General features: G+C 36.4%; 1 protein-coding gene across 1 annotated transcript in view; it reads left to right on the plus strand.

The window, feature by feature from the left end:
* The window catches only part of LOC127855674 (serine/threonine-protein phosphatase 6 regulatory ankyrin repeat subunit A-like), a 99,007-nt gene that overhangs the window by 72,002 nt on the left and 10,854 nt on the right, over positions 1–16,151 (plus strand). Inside the window, exons 21-25 of the mRNA XM_052391429.1 lie at positions 1,416–1,499; positions 5,312–5,457; positions 10,102–10,181; positions 11,441–11,523; positions 14,138–14,229. Of these exons, the coding sequence (XP_052247389.1) occupies positions 1,416–1,499; positions 5,312–5,457; positions 10,102–10,181; positions 11,441–11,523; positions 14,138–14,229 (485 nt within the window). The remainder of the gene's footprint in view (positions 1–1,415; positions 1,500–5,311; positions 5,458–10,101; positions 10,182–11,440; positions 11,524–14,137; positions 14,230–16,151) is intronic.

The raw sequence follows: 16,151 nt of genomic DNA on the forward strand, positions 1-16,151 counted from the left end.
GATTTTTCAGCAAAATATGAGGGCATCCGTGTTCTACGGACATTATTTTGTTCCAATGTAAGGTAATATTGAAAGCTTAACACTCAGTAAACATCTTTATAATTCTCTATAACAAACAAAACACACAAAACTATAAAATTTGGTTACCGTAATTACTCTATGTTTTCGGACACTCTAAGTTTTCGGACAACCCGTTTTTTAGCGAAAATAATTATTTTTCGTGACTCTTAATTTTCGGACACATGAGTTTTCGTCCATAATAAATGTCTCTTAGTTTTCGGACAGTATCTTTTACAGCGCTATTTTACCAAATTTCGGTCCTGTTTTCGATATCTAATGACACTTCGATCATGGGGTTTTACAACCAGATTAACATCATAAAACATGACAGAGGCATGCCTGAGGGCAACAGACCATTACATTTGCGTAATAGGGTAAATAACCTTGTAAACCGGTATGAATCAATGGTTTTGCCCGATAGCATAAGCGTTATGACAAGGGGTAGTGCCAATTAACATGAGTGAATCCACATGAGTGAACCTTTGTCTGTGGTTAAACCACATGACCTATGTATCGGTCAGCTTAGCAATTAGTGACGGTACAGCAGAACTGTGCTATTATCTACCGCAATGGTACTTCCCCTTTTCAGTAAAATAACTGACAAATACTAAACGCTTCAAAGTGTGATGCTCCCTATTGCAAGTTTTACGAACAATGGAAGGTGTAAGACAACAACTATCTGAAATGAACAAACAAAGAATTCATTGTTTGCTTTTTTTGCGTTAATTACAGGTTCATACTTTCGAGTATCGGTACATCACATGCTCATCTTTGAACTCGTTGGTCAAAGTACAACCTTGTAGTAACGATCTGTCAAATAAATTAAGCATTTAAAATTATTTAAAATGCAGTGCAAACACAAATAACTGTAATTTATACTATACGGCATGGCATTTTACAAGCGTGTGCTATTACCCGTAGTCGTTGATACAATTGACGCTATTTCGGACACTTCAATTTTAGACTCTTAAGTTTTAGGACAGCTGTATTTTGTGAATATTTTTCGTATCTAAGTTTTCGGACACGAAAAAAATTAATTATTTTTAAGTGTCCGAAAACATAGAGTAATTACCGTACTTTATTTTTTTTAATTTAAATATCTGCAGTCCTCAAAAAAGTGGAATTTATATATATCCTCACATTTTTCGGGGTTGGCTGTATGTATCACCAACAAGTTTGGCATACTTGGCCTAAGGCCTAAAACCACAGGAGTTTGTTTGAGTTGTTAAATAGTGATGCCATCGAATGACCAAAAACTTCTAAATGACATTTAGAAATTGATTTCAACAATGTATGACAAACATTCGGCTATTGATAACTTTACTGTACTATTCTGTTTTGATTTTATTGCACAGATCTAATGGGAACGACAGCTGTACTGAGCTACTTCTGGACACTCTTGGTGATTCCATAGTGGATCTTGTGGACAGTAAGGGCAGGTGAGTTGTTGGTAATGCAATAAGTGATGTAGGTCCAGGGGGGCCGATCCAAAAGTAAATTGACAAATTAAAATAACACTAATTACCAACTAAGACGTGGCTTGTGTACATGTAAAGCAAAGCATATTGCAGAAGTACTGATGGAGCCAGTAAACAGAGAGAAATAAAGGCTTTTTATGAGTTAGTTGGATTATAGATGTAAGGAATTGTTAAATTAATGATTATATGCATTACAACTACAATTCGACAGACATCAGTGGGCAGGATAACCTGCTTAACCTGTGTTTTATTATAATCTTGTCTTTTTAGCTCACCTGTCAGGAAGTGACATGGTGAGCTTATGTGACCGTGTGATGTCCGGCGTCCGTTGTGAGTGCGTGTGTGTGTGCGTGCGTGTGTCCGTCAACAATTTGTTTGTGTAGACAGAAGAGGTCACAGTTTTCATCTAATCTTTATGAAATTTGGTCAGAATGTTTATCTTGATGAAATCTGGGTTGGGATTGTATTTGGGTCATCTGGGGTCAAAAACTAGGTCACTAGGTCAAATAATAGAAAAACCTTGTGTAGACAATAGAGGTCACAGTTTTCATCCAATCTTTATGAAATATGGTCAGAATGTATATCTTGATGAAATCTGGGTTGGGATTGTATTAAGGTCATCTGGGGTCAAAAACTAGGTCACTAGGTCAAATAATAGAAAAACCTTTAACAGCATAAGTTATTGTTTTTACGAAGTGTATAATAATAATTTATATATCAGATTAAAGAGAATAAACTTTTCTTTATTATGGTTTTTATTTCATGAAAATCCATAAAGGATAAGTGTTATTAATCGTTGCTTGATTATTGAACAATGCGGATTATCGGTATTTTCACACGTCTGCGGTAGAGTGCAATATGGCGGACACGGTTTGGTGACGGTGGGTATTTTTCACATGTTTTGCGGTGAGGTAAGTCCTAATGAATATTTATGAAGTGAAGTTAACCAATCAGAGGAGGAATTCCCCTTCATGATGACAATTCAGTTTAAATATGCTTGTAAACAATTGTGTTAGAATGGACCAAAATCTGCGTGAAAATTTTGCCGGAAACTTAATCAGTATGTATCAATAGAAGTTATATCATTTTATAGTACATACTTTAAGCTTTAATTTGATATATTTCATGACCAAAACGATTTACGTTTACCCCAACGCATTTTTGTTGAAAGTTCAGTGGTTACGAAAATCCCGAAATCTTCTACGGCAAAACCGCCATTTTGAATTTCCGTCGCTTAGGGAAAAATTAACTAAATATTCACAGAATAAAGCCTTATTAAGCAAAAGAAAAACACTACAGTGGGTGTTAATCAATTCATCTAATATATTTCCGTGTTTTCTGTCACTAATTAGTTATTTTCTGTTTGTAAGGACATTGAAATTCTAAACAAATTATGTAAACAGAACTGTATATAATTTCGGATACGCATCATTTCGACCAGCGATTTTAAACCATAATATACCAATTAGTTTTGATAAACTGATTGATTTTGTCCGAAACAAATAATAATATACATGTTATATAAGTATGAAGGATTTTAATGATTAAGTTGTTTCAATATATATGTACAATATTAAATGTGCAGAGGACAGAATTTAGGTCTTTACTACTTTAGACATTTGGTTCTCATTATTTCTCAATTGTGCACAATTTTTTTATGGCAGACTTTTCATGTTATTTTATTGCAATGTGTGTCTTAATTATGTTTCAGGTGTATTGTAATCCCACAAAACTTCCATGGTCTGGTCTGAAGGGAGGATATGAAGATGGACTTCCCAGGCCCTTACTGCCAACAAATTGGTTTAACTTTGCAAGTATTGAATGACTATTCAGCCCATAAAGGCAGAACAACTGACCAACAGACTTGTTATTGAGTTAAAAGCTTATGTTAACAAAGACAATCTTCCAATAACGTTACTGATGGAATGGTTGAGATGTTTACATCTATCTGATGCAAATGACAGTACACTGAAATACAGGGTGAAAAATGCTGGTGAAATAAACATTAAATGGAAAGAAGAAAGTGAAAGGATTTTTATATTCAATAATTGTATATAATTATATTTTAGTTTTATTAATGTTTATATATATTTGTTTGTGAATTTATTCTGTTATAAAAGGAAAAAGCATTATTTTCATTATAGATAATCATCCTGTATGTAAACTATTAAGGGACATTTTGACAATTTTGTACTCAATGTATTATGTCTATTTGTGTGTATTGGCAATAAATGTATTCTGTTCAACCACATTTTTGTTTTTTTAATGATTTTACTTATATTGACATGTTAAATATGTTAACTTTTATGTAAAACTTTAAATAGACGAAAGCAGTTAGGGAATGACATCAAAGTAATGCGACATACAGTAATTTACTTGAAAAAAAAAACGAATAATGACATCACGGTTTTTATAGGAATAAAATGTTTGCACTTGCAGATAAAAAAAATGGACCTTAAAAATGAAAAGAGCATGTCATTTAACATATGCAAACCAAGTTTCATGAACTTGATGAAGAGGATATCTCAATAAATAATTTTTTTATAATAATTTACACTAAAATATCAGCTGTGTCGGTGCTGCGAATTCCTGCGAAATCAGTCTTCTAGAGACCACAGTTTTCATCAGATCTTTATAAAATTTGGTCAGAATGTTTATCTTGATGAAATCTGGGCTGGGATTGTATTTGGGTCATCCAAGGTCAAAATCTAGATCACTAGGTTAAATAATAGAAAAACCTTGTGTAGACAATAGAGGTCACAGTTTTCATCCAATCTTTATGAAATTTGGTCAGAATGTTTATCTTGATGAAATCTGGGTTGGGTTGTATTTAGGTCATCTGGGGTAAAAGTCTAGGTCACAAGGTCAAATAATAGAAAAACCTTGTGTAGACAATAGAGGTCACAGTTTTCATCAGATGTTTATGAAATTTGGTCAGAATGTTTATCTTGATAATATCTGATTTTGGATCGTATATGGGTCATCTGGGGTCAAAAATTAGGTCACCGGGCCAATTCTAGTAAAACCTTGTGTAGATGAAAGAGGTCACAGTTTTCATCATGTCTTAATGAAATTTTGTCAGAATGTATTAATGAATGAAATCTGGCTTGGCCCGGATTGTATATGGGTCTGATAGAATTTAAGTTAATGTAGCAAGGTTAGTCAGGTGAGCGATTCAGGGCCATCACGGCCCTCTTGTTTATAGACAGGCTCATCAAATTGTCTCGGCTTAAAATTATCATTTTTGCCAATCATATGCAAAATCAGTCTAAGCGGGATATTTTGAATGACAAAGGATAAACTAATTTGTTTATAGCATCCAGTTTTTATGTTGTCTTAGTATGGCATCTTTTGTTAATAAGGTCATAATAATAATGTAGTATTTTTACACATGATGTTAACTGACCATATCAAAGAGTAAAAATGATGAACATGTTCATGACTGTAATTGTTCATCGCGCAAATAAACTGGCTCAATGTTTAAATGGACAGACTTGTAAACAACTTCAGTGAAACATGGAATCAAATTGTCGCATTAAAATGTCAAAACAGACATATGGTCAGACTAAAAATTGTTTTTTAACATGTGTGTCATCGAATCCCAAAAATCATAGCATGGCATCCAAGTAAAATGCACGGGACTGTCATCATTATTTGTTGTTTCCCAGTATAACGTTTAAACTTTATTCTGTTATTCTCGAAAGAAGGACAAACAAATGACAACCATCAATGCACATAGGAAACATACAATGGGATTATTGTTAACATTGCAGGACTCCAGTGCATGCAGCCTCGTTCAGGGACCAAGTGGAGTCGTTGACATTACTTCTGGGTCACCGTGCGAGCGTGAACAAAGTGGACAAGCTGGGCAGAACTCCCGTCATGCTGGCAGCTTCCCAGGGGCACCTCAGCTCTGTCGGTACGTGAAAACTGGGCTTAATGCATGTGCGTAAAATGTCGTCCCAGATAAGCCTGTGCAGTACAATCGGCTAATCAGGGACAACACTTTCTGCTTCTATAGAATTATTCATGTCCCAGGGACACCTCAGCTCCGTCGGTATGGTTGATATGAGACGCTTTTTGGGAAAACTGGGCTTAAAAAACTTTAATGTAAAAGGGTTGTGATTTTTCCTCATCTCAGGTGATTTCCTTCCTTTTAATATCAAACTAATTTTACAAATAGTTATTATACTCCCACAAACGAAGTTTAGGGGTCCCTATTAAGCGTCCGCTGTCTAATTCAAGTTGTTTTTATCCGATCTTCACCAAACTTGGTCAGATGTTGTATCTAGATGATGTCTTGGTCAAGTTCGAATATCATGCCTGTTCAAAAACTAGGTCACGGAGTTACTTAGTGCGTTTTAAACATTTTGCATGGTGTCCGCTCTCCAATTCAAGTTGTTTTCATCCGATCTTCACCAAACTTGGTCAGATGTTGTATCTAGATGATGTCTAGGTCGAGTTCGATTATGGGTCATGCCGGGTCAAAAACTAGGTCATGGGGTCACTTAGTGCGTTTTAAATATTTAGCATATCGTCTGCTCTCTAATGAAAGCAGTTTTCATCCGAGCTTCACCAAACTTGGTCAGAAGTTGTATCTAGATGATGTCTAGGATAAGTTCGAATATGGGTCATGCTGGGTCAAAAACTAGGTCACGGGGTCACTTAGTGCATTTTAAACATTCAGCATGTTTTCCATTCTTTTATTAGCTCATCTATTTTTTTTTTTTAATTATGAGCTATTGTCATCACCTTGGCGATGGCGTCGGCATCGGCGTCCGGTTAAGTTTTGCGTTTAGGTCCACTTTTCTCATAAAGTATCAATGCTATTGCATTAAAAACTTGGTACACTTACTGACTATCATGAGGGGATTGGGCAGGCAAAGTTAGATAGTTCTGGCATGCATTTTGACAGAATTATGTGCCCTTTTTATACTTAGAAAATTGAAAATTTTGGTTAAGTTTTGTGTTTAGGTCCATTTTATTCCTTAAGTATCAAAGCTATTGCTTTCATACTTGCAACACTTACTAACTATCATAAGGGGACTGTGCAGGCAAAGTTATGTAACTCTGACTGGCATTTTGACAGTATTATGTGCCCTTTTTATACTTAGAAAATTTTCAAGTTTTGTGTTTTGGTCCACTTTACCCTTAAAGTATCATAGATATTGCTTTCATACTTGGAACACTCGCAAACTATCATAAGGGGACTGTAAAGGACAAGTTGCATAACTCTGGTTGTCATTTTTACGGAATTATGGCCCTTTTTTGACTTAGTAACTTTGAATTTATGGTAAAATTTTGTGTTTACATCCACTTTACTTCTAAAGTATCCAGGCTATTGCTTTCAAACTTCAAATACTTTCATGCTATCATAAGGGTACTGTACCTTGCAAGTTGAATTTTACCTTGACCTTTGAATGACCTTGACTTTCAAGGTCAAATTATTAAATTTTGCTAAAATTGCCATAACTTTACCTAAACCATCCCCCCCTCCCCCCGAATCCCCCTCAATTTTTTTCAAAGATCTAATAAATGACCATCAACACCCTCACACTATACCCTTCCCCCCACCCCCCCCCCAAAAATTTTTTTTTTTTTTTTTAAACATGGTTAAAAAACACAAATATTTAATTTTTATTATTTTATTTTTGAAATACCATCCAACCATCCCACCCAAGAATCCCCCCCCATTTTTGGAAGATAATGCAATAAATGACCACACCCCCACACTATACACCCCTCTTCACTCCACCCCTCCCTCCTTTGTGATTGAAATTGAGATATTTCCCTTCACCTTTAAAAAGAAAAATAGATAAGCGGTCTGCACCCGCAAGGCGGTGCTCTTGTTCAAGTAGCTTTCATCCCATCTTCACAAAACTTGGTCTGAAAATTTATCTAGATGATCTCTGCCAAGTTGAACATGGGCCATGCCGGCCAAAAACTTGGTCACAGAGTCACTTAATGCGTTTTGAGCTCACCTGAGCACAACGTGCTCATGGTGAGCTTTTGTGATCGCCTTTTGTCCGTCATCCGTCGTGCGTTGTGCGGCGTCAACATTTGACTTGTTAACTCTCTAGAGACCACATTTATTGTTCAATCTTCATGAAATTTAGTCAGAAGATTGGTCTCAATGATATCTTGAATGAGTTCGAAAATGGTTACGTTTGCTTGAAAATCATGGCTGCCAAGGGGCGGGGCATTTTTCCTTATATGGCTATAGTAAAATCTTGTTAACACTCTAGAGGCCACATTAATTGTCTCAACTTCATGAAACTTGGTCAGAAGATTTATCCCATAATATCTTGGACGAGTTAGAAAATGATGCTGGTTGGTTGAAAAACATGGCCGCCAGGGGGGCGGGGCATTTTTCTTTATATGGCTATAGTAAAATCTTGTTAACTCTCTAGAGACCACATTTTTTGCCTGATCTTCATGAAACCTGCTCAGATGATTTTTCCCACTGATATCTTGGATGAGTTCAAAAATGGTAACCTTTGCTTGAAAAACATGGCTGCAAAGGGGCGGGGCATTTTTCCTTATATGGCTGTAGTAAAATATTGTTAACACTCTAAAGGCCACATTTATTGTCCAATCTTTTTGAAACTTGGTCAGAAGATTCATCCCAATAATATCTTGGATGAGTTCGAAAATGATGCCGGTTGGTTGAAAAACATGGCCGCCAGGGGGCCGGGCATTTTTCCTTATATGGCTATAGTAAAACCTTGTTAACACTCTAGAGGCCACATTTATTGTCCAATCTTGATGAAATATGGTCAGAAGATTTGTCTTAATGATATCTTGGATGAGTTCAAAAATGGTTACGTTTGCTTGAAAAACATGGCTGCCAAGGGGCGGGGCATTTTTCCTCATATGGTTATATATGGCTATAGTCAAATCTTGTGAACACTCTAGAGGCCACATTTATAGTCCGATCTTCATGAAACTTGGTCAGAAGATTTATCCCAATAATATCTTGGACGAGTTCAAAAATGATGCCGGTTGGTTGAAAAACATTGCCACCACGGGGGCGGGGCTATTTTCCTTATATGGCTATAGTATAACCTCGTTATATAACACTCTAGAGGTCACATTTATTTTCCGATCATCATGAAACTTGGTCAGAAGATTTGTCCCAATGATATCTTGGATGAGTTTGAAAATGGTTTTGGTTGCTTTAAAAACATGGCCACTAGCGGCGGGGCATTTTTCCTTACATGGCTATATATGGCTATAGTAAAACCTTGTTAACACTCTAGAGGCCCATTTATAGTCCAATCTTCATTAAATTTGGTCAGAAGATTGGTCTCAATGGTATCTTGGATGAGTTCGAAAATAATTATGTTTGCTTGAAAAAAAAGGCTTCCAAGGGGCGGGTCATTTTTCGTTATATTGCTATTGTAAAATCTTGTGAACACTCTTTGAGGCCACATTTACTGTCCGATCTTCATAAACTTGGTCAGAAGATTTATCCAGATAATATCTTGGACGAGTTCAAAAATGATGCCGGTTGGTTTAAAAACATGGCTGCCAGGGGGCGGGGCATTTTTCCGTATATGGCTATAGTTAAACCTTGTTAACACTCTAGAGGCCACATTTATTTTCCGATCTTCGTGAAACTTGGTCAGAAGATTTGTCCCAATAATATCTTGTTATCTCAGGTGAGCGACTTTGGGCCTTTCAGACCCTCTTGTTTAACATTCAGCATGGTGTCCTCTCTCTATTTCAAGTAGTTTTCATCCGATCTTCACCAAACTTTGTCAGTTTTAGATGATCTTAAGGCCAAGTTCAAACATGGACCATGCCAGATCAAAAACTAGGTCACGGGGTCACTTAGTATGTTTTAAAACATTGAGCATGGTGTTCGCTGTTTTTTGTGAAGACAATGTGCAAAATATTCTGTGTCAATGCGGTTTGTGGGGGTATTCGTCACGTCTGTGACAAAGCTCTAGTTTACTTTTCTTGATTTATATACAAATGAAGAGTTAAGTTTAACCTTGTAAGGGGATAGGGCAAACTTACACTAATTGTTACTCATGTCTATCATTACAGTTAACACCATAATTAAACAATTATTTGTTTAGACCAATGAAGATATAAGCACCATGTGTAGCCTGTATATATGCAATCTCTGAGGTATTTTTAATTAGCCTAAGATTTTTTATATCCCCCAGTCTATACTGGGGGACATATTGTATTTGCCCTGTCTGTTGGTTTGTTGGTTTGTTTGCATCAAACTTTTACATTGGCCATAACTTTTGCAATATTGATGATAGCAACTTGATATTTGGCATGCATGTGTATCTCGTAGAGCTGCACATTTTGAGTGGTGAAAGGTTAAGGTCATGGTCATCCTTCAAGGTCAAAGGGCAAATATAGTGAGGGGAACATAGTGTTTCACAAACACATCTTGTTTTATTGTTAAGTCTAAGAATGTATTGTTGAATATGGGCATTGTGGGTAAAGTGTCCGCCCAGATTAGCTGGTGCAATCCGCACAGACTAAGCAGGGACAACACTTCCACTTGTATGGAATTCTGACTATTGTTTGCCATTGATTTCAGAGCTGCTGTTACAGAGTCACGCTGATCTGACTATCATAGACGACACACAGAATACCGCACTGCACTATGCCTGCATGCATGTAAGTGTCTTATGTCAGACCAAAATCCGGACATAATTTGTATGTGCCTATGAAAGAAGTTTGAAAGGGGCCATGTTTGAGTCACTCTTTAGGTCAGTCAGTCAGTCAGTTTGTTGGTCAGTTTGTCAGTATTAAATATTTAAAAAATTGAAGAGGAAGTATAACCTCTCGTAACTGTTGCTATAGATACCTAATTTTGTTGTGTACTACAAACCTTCCATACAAAAGTTAATATGTTGTGATTTTATGCCCTGGTAGGGTGGCATATAGCAGTTGAACTGTCCGTCAGTCGGTCTGTCAGTCAGTGCGTCCGTCTGAAAACTTAAACATTGCCCATAACTTTTTCAATATTGAAGAAAGCAACTTGATATTTTGCATGCATGTGTATCTCATGGAGCTGCACATTTTGAGTGGTGAATGGTCAAAGTCTTCCTTCAAGGTCAAAGGCCAAATATATGGCTAAAAGCGGCACAGTAGGGGGCATTGTGTTTCTGACAAACACATCTCTTGTTATTTCAAAGTAAATACATCCACGCTTTCCATGCTATCCAAGTCAGTGATGCCTGCATATAATACCTGCTAGTTTTACTTGCAGAACAAATGATTAACATAAAATGCATGTGCACAGTTATTATATATTAGACTTGTTTCTCCTTATTTGAACGTTTATATTCTTATTTACAGATTTCTCTATTATACCTGTGTTGGTATGCAACAATGCTAATAACAAAGCAATAATTTTATAGTAATACCATATAAGGGGAAGGTAAAGAGAAAGTTGAATACAGTTTATCATTCAAATATTCAAATACATTAGAAAAGGGAAAGTTGAATATTTGAATATTATTTCTGGATTTGTTCCCATGCATACTGTATATAGATATCCTGTCATACTATGAAAGACATTTATCTGAAACATGATTGTAAATTATATTGTTTTCTTTGCAAAACTTAAACTCATTTAAATAATATTATATTTAGAAGTGCCATTAGTTTAAACATTTGTTTTAGCATGATTTCATCTAAAGCTTAGGGCTTTTTGAAACCCTCTAGAGTCCTTTTCCTGGGTGAAATCAGTACTTGGTGTCTTTGGGTATATCTAAAGAACACTCTCACAGTGGGGATCGAACCTGTGTTCTGGTCGCTAGGTGGTCACTATATCCTCTATATGATGGTGACCTTTTGAAATTGAGATTATTTAAGAACAACATTTAATGAGGATGGAGTTCTTTTCTTAAAACTTTTGTTGTCTTTTCCAGGGGCATGAAGAGGTGGCCTTAATCTTGCTGGACAAAATAGACGACCAAAATGTGATAAACAAGCCAAATAATGATATGAAAACGTAAGTTGCAACTTGCCAGGTGTTTTTTTTTTTGCTCATCTGAAATGAAGTGCTCATGGTGAGCTTTAACGGTCACCTTATGGCCGGCTTCAGGCATTTATTGTGTGTCATTTTTTGTGTGCTGTCACCTTTAAGCTTGTTACCACTCTGGAGGCCACATTAATGACGCATTTATGACTTTTGATGAAACTTTGTCAGAATGTTTGTCAACCTGTTATGCACATAAGGTTGTCCAAAATCAGTCAGCAAAATTGTGTTTCCCTTGGATTTCTCCTTAATCCCGCCCCTGAATGATGAAGATCATTTACATCTATTGGATTTTATGAGATGTATGATTGAGAAAGTAATAATTGATCAGATGTCATACTACAAACACAGTAAAAATATTTTGCTGATAAATGGATATTAAAAGGAAACCAAAAATTGAACCATTGCGTACCAATTTTGTGTGACTATATTTCAATATTGAGCATGAATTTTGAAAATGTGTTCCCATGGGCATTTAAACGTGCATTCCATAAAAAAGTGATTTTTCTGATCTACCTTATTTATTAGCATAGGCTCTGCCCAGGATCTCATGTTGTTCTATGTTTTACAGGCCACTACACATAGCTGCCAAGCAGGGTTTAACTCCGATGGTTCAGGATCTCATGTTGTTCTATGTTTTACAGGCTACTACACATAGCAGTGAAGCAGGGTCTAACTCCGATGGTTCAGGATCTCATGTTGTTCTATGTTTTACAGGCCACTACACATAGCAGCGAAGCAGGGTTTAACTCCGGTGGTTCAGAATCTCATTGTGTTTTACAGGCCACTACAGATAGCGGTGAAGCAGGGTTTAACTCCAATGGTTCAGAATCTCATTGTGTTCTATGTTTTACAGGCCACTACACATAGCGGTGAAGCAGGGTTTGACTCCTATGGTTCAGGATCTCATTTTGTTCTTTGTTTTACAGTTCACTACACATAGCGGCTAAGCAGGGTTTAACTCCGGTGGTTCAGGATCTCATGTTGTTCTGTTTAACAGGCCACTACACATAGCGGTGAAGCAGGGTTTTACTCCAATGGTTCAGGATCTCATGTTGTTCTGTTTTACAGGCTACTACACATAGCTGCTAAGCAGGGTTTAACTCCGATGGTTCAGGATCTCATGTTGTGCTATGTTAAACAGGCCACAACACATATCGGTGAAGCAGGGTTTAACTCCGGTGGTTCAGGATCTCATGTTATTCTACATGTATGTTTTACAGGCCCCTGCACATAGCGGCAAAACAGGGTTTTACTCCGATGGTTCAGGATCTCATGTTGTGCTATGTTTTACAGGCCACTACACATAGCGGCGAAGTAGGGTTTAACTCCGTAGGTTCAGGATCTTATGTTGTTTTATGTTTCATCCCATCATCAGACATGCATTGTCGAAATAAACCACTGTGGTATATATTTTCCTTTATTTCGGCAATGCTGAAATATAGCTATCACGCGCAGCGGAGGATGGTCAAATTATTCGGAATCAACTATACGGTAATCATTTTTAGTAAAATCGAATCAGATTCAACAAAACAAACAATTTGATATTAAGATGTAATATATTTTAAACACAAAATGCAACTCAAAAAGCAAAAAAACAACAACATTATTTACAAATATTAAGTGCGCATACTCGTGACGTCATTATTAACACGTCATACGACACAATTCATGTTCTTTCACGCTTAAGCTGCAGTTGTTTAGTGTGTTTTTTTCATTATTACTTTATTATCGGGGACGTAGAGGTATGATAAACAGAAAAACAGGTTAGTTACTGATCTTTTTGTAATGTATTAGGCTCGGCACGATTAAAATAATAAAACAATGTTTGCTTAAAATAACTTTAGGATTTTCTGTGTAGTTCTATTCTCCTTTACTATTTTTAAAGAAATAATTTACAACTAAGTAAATTTATGGGATAAATCGAATACTAGGTCGGTGCTGAATAAAGCGAAGTTTATTTTGCTCGGCATGAAAATCTGAACCACTCACTAAGGCTCGTGGTTCAGATTTTCTAAGCCTCTCAATATAAACTTCGCTTTATTCGGCAACAACCTAGTATTCTCTATTTACAGGCCACTACACATAGCTGCAAAGCAGGGTTTAAATTCGGTGGGTTCAGGATCTCGTGTTGTTTTATGTTTTACAGGCCACTACACATAGCTGCCAAAGAGGGTTTAACTCCTGTGGTTCAGGATCTCATGTTGTTCTATGTTTTACAGGCCATTACACATAGTTGCAAAGCAGGGTTTAACTCTGGTGGTTCAGGATCTCATGTTGTTCTATGTTTTACAGGCCACTACAGATTGTGGCAAAGCAGGGTTTAACTCTGGTGGTTCAGGATCTCATTGCGTTCTATGTTTGACAGGCCACTACACATAGCGGCGAAGCAGCGTTTAACTCTGGTGGTTTAGAATCTCATTGTGTTCTATGTTTTACAGGCCACTACACATAGCGGCGAAGCAGGGTTTAACTCCAATGGTTCAGGATCTCATTGTGTTCTATGTTTTACAGGCCACTACACATAGCGGCGAAGCAGGGTGTAACTCCTATGGTTCAGGATCTCATTGTGTTCTATGTTTTACAGGCCACTACACATAGCGGCGAAGCAGGGTTTAACTCCGGTGGTTCAGGATCTCATCTCTAAAGGGGCCAGTCTCACAGTAGTTGATAACAAAGGTAAATGTGCTGCTTAAAGTTAGAATATCAATTACAGCAATGACATACCATTCAAGCGATTGCAGCACCTTCATCAAAAAGGATCCTTCTTATCATTGTATGCCAGATTCTTATGTCTAGTTCCTACACAGATGCAAGGGGATGTTATAATGCACTAAGGAAATAAACTAGCCCCAAAGATATTGATTTCTATGTACACACAGATAAACGCTTGCACTTGCGCAGAAAAAATAATGATTGCTTGTGCTATCGATTGAAATATTTTTGACAAAGTTTAAATGGGATAAGACAGAATGCATTCACACAGTTAATATGAAAATCTAAGTTCCTTCTTTCTTTTTTAGCGCTTTATTATTATTTGGTTATTGATATTACAAGTGTACAACATTTGAATGCTCCCCTGTGGCGTTGAAAGTGAGTTTGTGGGCATGTAATACAAAATTCTTTATGTATTTACCAGAAATATTTAAAGATCTAAGATACTTATGGTAGCAGACCACAGTAGACACACACTCTCTCGGAGCCGCGGACGCCTTCTTGATCTCCACCACGCTCAATTCAGAAAACAACGAACCTGGAATCATAAAAACACATTCACTGCACACAAGTATTCTGAAACTTACATTTAAGATAAAAAAGAGCATATGGAACCTGAACAGGTGATTCTAATGACAAAAATGAAAGAATGACAAGGCCGCAAAAAGGGGCTTCAAAATCAACTTTTTACCATGTATGAAAGTGGCTGGGGACGAATGAAACGTAATGATAGCCTGCTTTTGGAATGATATTTTTACACGCAAAACATACCACAACCCATCAAACCATGAATAAATACCAGGTATCCAGGTGGTTTTCGCGCAATAATTCACAGCGTGACCCTACTAGCGATTTCAGCTTAAAAAGAACCCAAAATACAATATGCCTACCGCAGTTGCCCTTCCTGAGTAACAAAGAACACAACAACAACAAGAGGTCATGACCCCACAGTTTCGCATTTGAAAATAGTCATATTCTTAGGATTTAATGCAATTTGGGGGTACAATAAGACCTATTACCCTCAAATTTGACATTGAAACCAACCCTTTCCCAATATTTCACTTTTTGACCGGGGCCAATTCGCATATTTCTGCTTCCTACCGTGTACTGCTACCTATGATATGAATTGGATAAAACATGTGTCTTCTCTATAGATTTCATATTTTCCGGTGCCTCTTTTATATTTTTGTTCTGAGAGCGTGTATTATTACCATATTAGATTTTAATGTAACTTGAGATACTAAGTACAGTACTTGCCTGATGTATTTCTTCCAATGTTATTTTGCATTAAGTTGCCCTGTGTGTTAACTTGTGCCAGTTGCGAGGGTTAGTTTGTTTTTTCTTTATGTCTATCTCATAGTCCTTGTGTTAAGTCTATCTCATAGTTCTTGTGTTTTTTTGTTCTTTTAAATCAGAAATTAGATAAAAAACAGCATTATGTATTGATCAGGGCATAGCATATAATGTTGATACTTAAGACCAATTGCTATCGGAACATTATTTATGTTCATAAAGATTTATTTTATAAATAGGAGGTTGCTCTGATTAAATGATAAATTGCTAAAATAGGCTGCATCCGAAATATGTTTATAAACAGGTTGTAAAATTGCAAATTGCTTTGGTTAAAAGGACTTGTTCTGAAGTTAAGCTCTTTGCCTTTATATGAATATTTTCTCATGTCTTATTTATATGTATGCTCTAACTGGCTATGGAATCTTTGTATGTTGTTACAAATCTAAATAATAAAATTACATCACTATCAATTATGAAACTGTTCCTTTAAAAGTATTTACATCTAATCCTGTTTATATGTATAATCATTTTCCCATGACATTATATGAACCAAGTGATGTGAAAAATGGTTTTATGCCATCTAATCATGTTTA

This window comes from Dreissena polymorpha, chromosome 13 (assembly GCF_020536995.1).
Source record: "Dreissena polymorpha isolate Duluth1 chromosome 13, UMN_Dpol_1.0, whole genome shotgun sequence".
NCBI lineage: Eukaryota > Metazoa > Mollusca > Bivalvia > Myida > Dreissenidae > Dreissena > Dreissena polymorpha.